At 42.3% G+C, this 10,000-nt stretch overlaps 1 protein-coding gene across 21 annotated transcripts in view; it reads left to right on the top strand.

Annotated features, from left to right (window-relative positions):
* The window catches only part of plekha7b (pleckstrin homology domain containing, family A member 7b), a 111,808-nt gene that overhangs the window by 91,894 nt on the left and 9,914 nt on the right, over nucleotides 1-10,000 (top strand). For 19 of the 21 annotated variants that reach the window (XR_007139345.1, XR_007139344.1, XM_027178452.2 and 16 more), the window contains 8 exons: nucleotides 707-856; nucleotides 1,228-1,329; nucleotides 2,828-2,996; nucleotides 3,094-3,245; nucleotides 4,823-5,114; nucleotides 5,236-5,327; nucleotides 5,540-5,773; nucleotides 9,633-9,842. Coding sequence is in view for 19 of the 21 variants with exons in the window: in XM_027178452.2 (XP_027034253.1) it covers nucleotides 707-856; nucleotides 1,228-1,329; nucleotides 2,828-2,996; nucleotides 3,094-3,245; nucleotides 4,823-5,114; nucleotides 5,236-5,327; nucleotides 5,540-5,773; nucleotides 9,633-9,842 (1,401 nt within the window). In the remaining 2 variants the exon portion in view is untranslated. The remainder of the gene's footprint in view (nucleotides 1-706; nucleotides 857-1,227; nucleotides 1,330-2,827; nucleotides 2,997-3,093; nucleotides 3,246-4,822; nucleotides 5,115-5,235; nucleotides 5,328-5,539; nucleotides 5,774-9,632; nucleotides 9,843-10,000) is intronic. The other 2 variants (XM_027178451.2, XM_047807687.1) reach the window with 1 other exon arrangement.

The following is a 10,000-nucleotide window of genomic DNA, read 5'->3' as shown; positions in this document are numbered from 1 at the left end:
TCATTATTAACAATATATTACTTTTTAAAATTTTATTTATTTATTTATTTATTTATTTATTTATTTATTTATTTATTTATTTATGTTTGTTTGTTTGTTTGTTTATTTTAATGATCAGCTTCGGCTTATTTTGTTGCCCAAAATGAAAAAGAACATTTTATTTGTAAATTCAAATTTTAATGGTTATTTTAATTAACCAGCAGCATTGCTATACATCATGATGTGTGTGTGTGTGTGTGTGTGTGTGTGTGTGTGTGTGTGTGTGTGTGTGTGCGCGTGCGTTTGTCTGTGCGTGAGTGTTTGTGTGTGTGTGTTTTTGTGTTTCAGTAAAATTTATATTGCTGATTATATGGTTAAAGTGCTCCAACTCAGTGATGCTCCAAAATCTTTCATTTTTATTAATAACAATTTTTTAATAAATGTACATAATAAAAATACACGAAAGACTAAAAATAATTTATTCTTAGTTTTAATTCCCTACTTTCTAAAAGGCTAAAATTCATCTCTGGTGGATTCTGAGAAGGAGATGACGACAGTGTGTGAAATGCGTGAATGAAAAGTTTATATGACAGCTGCAGACGGAGACCTTTCTCAATCTCTCTCTCTCTCTCTCTCTCTCTCTCTCTCTCTCTCTCTCTCTCTCTCTCTCTCTCTCTCTCTCTCTCTCTCTCTCTCTCTCTCTCTCTCTCTCTCTCTCGCACTGTAGGATAAGTTAGAGTCAGTTCTGGACGTGTCCCATCATCAGATGGAGCAGTTTCGAGACCAGCCGGCCCACGCTGAGAAAATCGCCTATCAGCAGAGACTGCTGCAGGAAGACGTCGTGCACATCAGGGCCGATATTTCCCAAGTGTCCACGGTGTGACACACACACACACACACACACACACACACACACACACACACACACACACACACACACACACACACACACACACATTTATTTTAATGTCATTCTATAAAATATGTGGCTGTGAACACAAAGTCTTATTTACTGTAAGTTCGTACCTGCGACTCAGGGAACTCGGTGTAGGTGGACGAGTTTCCTACTGGGAATTCCGACTTCTCCGTTGCACTTTTCCTTCTGATTTCCGACTATAACGGATTGCAGCATTAACACAGAAATTCCACACGCTGACTTTTAAGAATTAACTACTGATTTAACCACAGCTTTACACAAAGGGTCCGGTGTGTCTGACCGTGTGTGTTGTGTTGTGTTGTGTTAATCAGGAGATGGAGAAGGCGTGGACGGAGTACAGCAGGTTGGAGGCGGATGTGGAGAGATTGCGATCGGCGCTGCAGGAGCAGATGAACCGCAGCGGCCTCTCACAGGTCCGCTCTTCACACACGGCTTTTAAAAAAGCTCAACATCTTACATTTTATTTGACATTGACTTACGAATGCTGTTCTTTAAAATAGAATTATTTCTAATAGACATAGAATTTTTTGTCACTCTGGGAATTTTAAAATCCTCCGGCGCTTTGAAACGCTTTATATATGTCGGAAATATTTCGTCTCGCTTAACACTGACTCAAAAAAAATAGATTTTCTTAATACTCGTAATGCTCTGGACGACCGTTAAAGACCTCACTTTTCCCGCTTTACGGTCAATGGTTCGGTACTTTATTACTTCTAAATTAAATAAAGCACATAAAGAAATGAATCTTCAATAAACGGATCGAATGACGGCGTCGATATAAAGCCTTTAGTTTAATGGACTTGATGAAGCGGTTCTTAGAGAAATGAAGAAGAACTCAAAGACCATCTTTTCATCATCGCTAGATTTCAGGATTTGGTTGATTTAAACAAAGCAGGTGGGGCGCACGGTGGCTTAGTGGTTATCACGTTCGCCTCACACCTCTAGGGTCGGGGTCCGGGTACTCCGGTTTCCTCCCCCGGTCCAAAGACATGCATGGTAGGTTGATTGGCATCTCTGGAAAATTGTCTGTAGTGTGTGAGTGAATGAGAGTGTGTGTGTGTGCGCCCTGTGATGGGTTGGCACTCCGTCCAGGGTGTATCCTGCCTCGATGCCCGATGACACCTGAGATAGGCACAGGCTCCCCGTGACCCGAGACGTTCGGATAAGTGGTAGAAAATGAGTGAGAGAGTGAGTAAACAAAGCAGCTCCTGAAGTTTTTACTGGTCAGATGAAACGCAGTCATTGTGTTTGGGTTACAACAAAAAATAACAGGTTTCCTCTGCAAAGAGGTTACAGCTAAGAAGTAGATGGAGATTCATTTTCTTCTTGTAGGACACAAAAGGATAGACAAAAGGAAGAAGAAAAGAAGAAGAAGAAGAAGAAGAAGAAGAAGAAGAAGAAGTGGGTTAAAAGGAAGAGGAGGAAGAAAAGAAGGGAAAGAGCAAAAAGGAATGAAGATGATGGAGATAAAGGAAAAGAAAAATGAAGAATGAAAGAAAGAAAGAAAGAAAGAAAAAAGAAAGAAAGAAAGAAGAAAGAAAGAAGAAAGAAAGAAAGAAAGAAAGAAAGACGCACTAATGAAAATACAAATAAGGATTCTTTCTTTTTCTTTCTTTTCACACACACACACACACACACACACACACACACACACACACACACACACACACACACATCAGTTAGCCTTAGCCCGTAATAAATCACCATATTTTTCTGATTTATTTTTTTATTTTGCGACAATTTTCTTCAGCCTGACAAACCTGAGATGTACAGAAGCTCCAAACATTTCCCAGATCCATGAGACGGATCTCCAAACTTCTGCTATTATGAAGTGAAGAAGTGCCTGTAATTTTTAGAACCAGAATTTTCTTCTAGAGAAAAGTAACAGGATTTTGCTCTGTCCCCCATCAGCAGGAGAAAGGTCAGCTGAGGAAGGAGATGTGGCGCATCGAGGACGTGATGGCGGGTCTGAGCTCCAGCAAAGAAAACTACAAAATGATCGTGGACTCCGTGCAGAACCCAGGTGAGCCCGGGGCAGTTCCCCCGACCATCACCCTCACGCACTGGAGCCACACCCGAGGTACTCGCACCCGTCTGTCACGTATGCTCTAGTGTTCATCTGAGTGTGCTTGTGTTCACCGGCAGAGTGTGTGTGTGTGTGTGTGTGTGTGAGGCAGAGAGGAAACTCGTGCCTTCGGCATTGTCTCCATCTGTGCCTTTTATCCTGGTTGGGGAACCAAAAGCAGCTCAGTCAAGTCCTCACCTCAGCCCAGTGCAGCCCAGTGTTCACACCTTCCAGTTCTCCCAAACGGCCCACAGACCAGTATGGGTAAGAAACATCCATCTGTCACTCAACTGGATTAAAGGTGGGGTCTCCGTTGTTTGAAAGCCAATGTTGACATTTGAAATCACCAAAACAAACACGCCCCTAACCCAAACGGGTCCCACCCCTGTATCGATAGCTCCGCCCACACATACATATGTAACCCAGGCGACTAACAGAAGGAAACGTGTCTTTATCATAGCTGAAGGGAAGAACGATACGATTGTAGATAAACAAACAAGCAAAAATGACACACAAGCATAATGATGTAAAGGACAAAGGCATATATTAGTTCTGTGTAACAAAGCAAAACCAACGTTACTCACCTATCGAGAAGGAAAAAAGCGCCTCGGCGTCTTAAGTAAAGTCGGCCACATGTTCACAGGTCGGAGTTTCCCGAGTCGATAACTCCTGAGCTAAACGCTGTTACTACACAAAACGCGGTTGTAGCTGCCTCTCTACATTACTACGATAGAAAAGAGGTGTTATTTGTGTAGTAACAGCGTTTAGCTCAGGAGTTATTGACTCTGGAAACTCCAACCTGTGAATATGTGGCCAACTTCCTGCTCCTTCAGTTCTCTCCAGCGCTGGAAAGCTGATCCTATATTAACACGTCCTACTTCTTGTCCTTATCGTAAGTCTTTCTTCTCTTTCTTTCTTTGTTTTTATCCTCCATGTCAATGTTAAAACCGCTTTCTGCTAATGTCACACATGCGCACTGAACACTCTCTCCGCCCATATCGACAAGACACGCCCCTTTCTGCTCATTGGCTACACGTTAGTTTTGTTTGTCGTTCCGACTCATTTTCTGAAGCATTTCTCAAACAACGGAAACCCCACCTTTAATCATGGTGTTTTTTTCCCCCCACAACGTGGATGCAGTGACACAAGCAAGGCTTCAACATGACACCGTACCATACGATATGATCTAGTTTAACCCTTTAGACCAGTTCACTGGTGTTCTGTTCCGAATAGAAATGGACTTTTTTTATACGTTTTCAGTCAGTGTGAAGAAATGACTGATGTTGTGTCTATGAGTCTGATCTAAAACGAGTCATGACTCATAACAGTGTTGTCTACAAATTATCTAGCTGACGTGTGGGTAAACCTCAGAATCACTCCATGTTTACCTCCATGTTGTTTTTTCTCGTTTAATCCCCGAGCTGCGACCTGATTGGTTCGAACACATGACGTGTGTTTACATTAGCGGGAAAAATAATCTGAAAGCACAAGAAAGGACGGGAGCTTATTTGATCGGATGTCACGACAACTCGAGTTACCACACCACTTGATAATCCTTCTGATGATGTATTCGTGTTAGCTCCGCCCCTTTTTATACCACTATTCGGTACGTTGCCTCCATCACAGAGGATCCAAAAAAAAGTTGTATTTTTATTTATAAGTTGTGATAAATCATCTTTTTTTTTAATTTGCTTGTGTTATAATGATGAAAATAAGACCGTGTGATCAAAAGAAATGGCACCCATCCACTGTGCCCAGGAGTGAACGTTGTTAGCGGACGTGTTGCTGCGTCACTTGCGTCATCAGATCAGACCTCTGAAGACTCTTTGGACTCTTTCCAGGCTGAAGAAGACGCTCCACCCAGACCTCCCCTCCCCCACCTATACAGTCCAGATGACCAGCCTCCTGCCGTCCCGCTCCTCCCTAAGGAGACCTCCGTCATCCGCCACACGTCCGTCCGCGGCCTGAAGCGTCAATCCGACGAGCGTAAACGTGACCGTGAGATTGGACAGTACCCCAACGGAGACAAGCTGGAACTCCGCGCGTTCCTCAGTGAACCTGAACTTCTAGGAGTCACAGGACAGATGAGTGGTTTGGGGCAAGATGGAGGCTACCAGACCTTACCAAGCAGAGGTAATGTTAATATTCCCTGCTGTTGCCTCGGTGATAAACAGCGGTTTCGATTTTGATGTACAGAACTTTGTATGCAGGTGCGTGCTTGTTAACCCTGATTCTGATCTCATGTGTGTCCCAGGTGTGACAGGATCTTCATCCAGACTCCATCAGTCCACAAACATCTCCTCATACGTCACCCTGAGGAGAGGAACTGACATGTCAAGCTTAAAGGTACAGTTCCAAACTGGTGGACTATAATAAAACACAGACCACAGTAATCACGCTAGGAAACATTTCCACAGAGCTCAGAAAGAAAGGATATAACTTTGCTATTAAATCCATATTTGCCTTCTTCTTCATCTTCTCCTCCTTCTTCTTTTCCTTTTTGTTATATGTCTTTCTCCTCACCTCCACTTTTCTTCCCTCATCTCTGTATTGACCAGGAGAGACCAAAGAGTGCCTTGGAGCGTCTGTATTTGTCTGAAGCTCTGCCACAGCAGCATCAGCAACAGCAGCGAAGTCGCATGAGTGCTGACGAGCAGCTGGAAAGGATGAAGCGCCACCAGAAGGCCTTGGTGCGAGAACGCAAGCGCACCCTGAGCCAGGGCGAGCGCCAGGCCTCTTCGTCTCGCCCTCCTTCCTCTTCCTCGCGGCCCGTTTCCGCAGACCTGGGATCAGTACGTTAGAGCTCAGCTCTTTCTCACACAAACCACATGAACGACTTGCTAACACAATTAGCTTTTAGCATTAGCAAAACCAGAGAGTGACTGAAGTAGATGTTTTAGCAGGTGATTGAGCGTTCAGGGAAGTGCCGAAAACAGGAAATGAGGTCAGAGAGAGTGCGGAGACATGGATTCGGTGAAGGTAGAGGGATGTGATGAGAAACTAAAGAAGGAAAGAAATTAGTGCCTTGATTTTCACAAGAAAGTGCCGTGGTCTGTGAGAAATGACATAATTTAATGATTTGATACTGATGATGTAACGATTTCATTAAACACAAAGCACAGTTACTAATGATGACGTGTTTAAATTATAACACCGTTTGTTGTAACGAGATTAACGACGTGATTCCGCGCTTTCAGTGTGGCGTTGCTTTGTACGGTGTACGGCTAAACCAATCACACGGCTAAACGGTGTGTGTGTGTGTGTGTGTGTGTGTGTGTGTGTGTGTGTGTGTGTGTGTGTGTGTGTGTGTGTGTGCTTGCTCCTGGAGGATTGCGGGTTTGTAGGGTGAGCGGGTGATGATTCGTCAGAGGGCCGAAACATATACAGAAATACTCCAGTGTTTTTATCCTCATCTCCACTTCCAGTGACTCTGTAGGGAGAGAGGGAAAAGATAAAGAAAGGAAAACAACAAGAAACATGTGAGGTACAACAAATAGAAAAGAAAGAAAGAAAGAAAGAAAGAAAGAAAGAAAGAAAGAAAGAAAGAAAGAAAGAACAAGTAAGTTAGAAAGAAAGAACAAGTAAGAAAAATAAGAGCAAGAAAAATGTGTGATGGAGATTAAGGAAAATTCTTGGAGTATTTCTTTAATTCCTCAAATGTTCCTTTTTTAAACACCAAGACTAATAAAGCTAAGGTGCTAATTTGCTGCTATAGAAGTGCTCTACTGTACGTAGTCAGAGGGAACTAGCGGCTCTAGTTACAGGGTTTTACTCACAAATCCTCGGGTCTCTGACGCCAGAAATGCATCAGCTGCTACAGGGAGCATAACTCCAATAAAACCACAACATCGAGAGCTTCGGCTGCTTCCGCTTTAGCGTCATTGTGCTTACGCCATCGATTTTATTCCCACGTCGCCGATCATGCTACATTTTATTCCCATGTCATTTATGACGCTCGATTTTATTCCCATGTCATTTATGACGCTCGATTTTATTCCCATGTCATTTATGACGCTCGATTTTATTCCCACATCATTTATGATGGCTCATTTTATTCCCATGTCATTGATGACGTTCAATTTTATTCCTATGTCATTGATGACACTCAATTTGATTGACATGTCATTTATGATGGCTCATTTTATTCCCATGTCATTGATGACGCTCAATTTTATTCCCATGTCATTGATGACGCTCAATTTTATTCCCATGTCATTGATGACGTTCAATTTTATTCCTATGTCATTGATGACACTCAATTTTATTGACATGTCATTTATGATGGCTCATTTTATTCCCATGTCATTGATGACGCTCAATCTTATTCCCATGTCATTGATGACGCTCAATTTTATTGCCATGTCATTTATGACGCTCAATTTTATTCCCATGTCATTGATGACGCTCAATTTTATTCCCATGTCATTGATGACGCACAGTTATATTCCCATGTCATTGATGACGTTCAATTTTATTCCTGTCATTGATGACGCTCAATTTTATTGCCATGTCATTTATGACACTCAATTTTATTCCCATGTCATTGATGATGCTCAATTTTATTCCCATGTCATTGATGACGCACAATTTTATTCCCATGTCATTCATGACACTCAATTTGATTGCCATGTCATTGATGATGCTCAATTTTATTCGCACCTCAAATCATAACGCTCAATTTTATTCCCACCGCATTTATGACGGTTCATTTTATTCCCATGTCATTGATGACGCTCAGTTTCATTCCCACCTCAATCATGACGCAAAGTTTTATTCCCATGTCACTCGCAACCTTTGATTTCATTCCCCCATTATTCCCGGTGCTGATTTTTATTCTCATGTCATCCACTGGATGTTTATTTCCCATGTCATTCGCGATGCTCCATTGCACATGCTTAATCTCAGCTCTTTAATCAGAATGTTCTAGAACGGTGAATGAGATTTGCATGCTAATAATCATCACACTAATCCCCACCCTCACACTGAAAACTCACCCCAGGCCCTGATTTATTATTTATTGTCTCGTTTTTCATTTCAAAGATTTTTTTAATTATTATTTGTCATGTACACAGCACTATGAACACAATGACACCTGAATATGTATAGTGATGTGCTATACGTATATCTCTAAGCTTGCTTGCTTGCTTTCTTTCTTTCTTTCTTTCTTTCTTTCTTTCTTTCTTTCTTTCTTTCTTTCCTCTTTCTTTCTTTCTTTCTTTCTTTCTTTCTTTCTTTCTTTCTTTCTTTCTTTCTTTCTTTCTTTCTTTCTTTCTTTCTTTCTTTCACCTCTACAGTGTCATCAGGCTTTGTGCCTTTTTTTATTCCCTCGCTCTGTTTTTGATGATAAATAAATAGAAAGTCGTTTGTAAATCGGCTGCACGATTATTTCTCAGATGTGGATGTTTGCATGGAAAAAAAATGGAATGATAATAAAAGAATACGCTAATAAATGCAGATGGTGTCATTAATATGTCATGAGGGTGTGTGTGTGTGTGTGTGTGTGTGTGTGTGTGTCTTATCTGTGTGTTTGCTTGTTTTTTGTTCTCCTCAGTAAGCACAATGACGCCTGCGATGTCGTGGTCTACATTCTCCTGTAGCACTGATGCATGTTGTGGTTTTCTGGCGCTCGTGAAACGGTTCCTGTTTTCTCTGAATGCTGTTTGTGTTTTTTTTCTCCTTCTTTAACATATTTTTGTGGATTGTAAACCGATCGTTCGTTCTGCATCACAAACTGGCCTTTTATGTACAATACAGAGGTTCGGCTTCAACCCTGGACGTCGAGACAAGAGCGTGTTGTTTAAATCCCGTCCCTACATGGACAACTCGATGCATCTGTGTTTATGAGCTCCAAACTGTTTATTAAACTATTTGTTCTCATAAAACACACACACACACACACACACACACACACACACACACACACACACACACACACACACACACACACCTGGATTGCACGAGACTATCTCAGGTCCAGTGTAGTATAAGTGTCCTTTTGCCTCTCAGGCTCAACTGTTTACTGAACACAGAATAAACTACACACACACACACACACACACACACACACACACACACACACACACACACACACACACACACACACACACACCTGGATTGCACGAGACTATCTCAGGTCCAGTGTATTATAAGTGTCCTTCTGCCTCTCAGGCTCAACTGTTTACTGAACACTGAATAAACTCCACACACACACACACACACACACACACACACACACACACACACACACACACACACACACACACACACACACACACACACACACAAAGACACACACACATGCACACAATCCAGACACTGTCACTGTCTCGGTCACTGCTGTACTGAAGCTCAGTTGCTGTCTTTCTTGAAGTTTTTGAAAAACAAAGTGTTGACACTGAAGACTCCTTCTATACATGATACAGAAATGATGTCCTCACAGATACGTACACACTGTTACTATAGAAACAAAAAGCAGTCATCACTTTGTGACCAATCAGGATCCAGATTGAAAACAGCAGTTTGGTGTAAAAGAAAATCATTAATATACTTAAAAATGTGGAACACCCTGTGTGTGTGTGTGTGTGTGTGTGTGTGTGTGTGTGTGTGTGTGTGTGTGTGTGTGTGTGTGTGTGTGTGTGTGTGTGTGCTCAGTGGAGGCGTGAGCAGGACTTTGACATGCAGCTGCTGGAGCGAGCCGTGCAGAGCGAGGGAAGAGAGAAGGAGGAGAAGATGGAGGAAAAGGTGTGGGAGCATTGGGAGAGGCAGCGCTCTCATTCAGACGAGTGGATCACACTGCAGCTGAACCCTCACCGAGAACTCGACCTCGAACCTCTCGACTTTCAGCTGGAGATCAACAAGGAGGTACCGCCTACATAAGCCCCGCCTACATAAGCCCCGCCCACTCGCACCTGTACTGCACTTCCAAAGAAATAATTACACTGAAATAAAAAAACCTTCTATCTTTCTTCCCACACTCTTCTTCTCCTGCTTCATTGTTTTTCTTTTTTTCTTTCTTTCTT

The sequence above is a fragment of the Tachysurus fulvidraco genome, chromosome 2 (assembly GCF_022655615.1).
Source record: "Tachysurus fulvidraco isolate hzauxx_2018 chromosome 2, HZAU_PFXX_2.0, whole genome shotgun sequence".
NCBI lineage: Eukaryota > Metazoa > Chordata > Actinopteri > Siluriformes > Bagridae > Tachysurus > Tachysurus fulvidraco.
The sequence above is the reverse complement of the archived record's forward strand: the minus strand, read 5'-3'. Positions and strand labels throughout refer to the sequence as shown.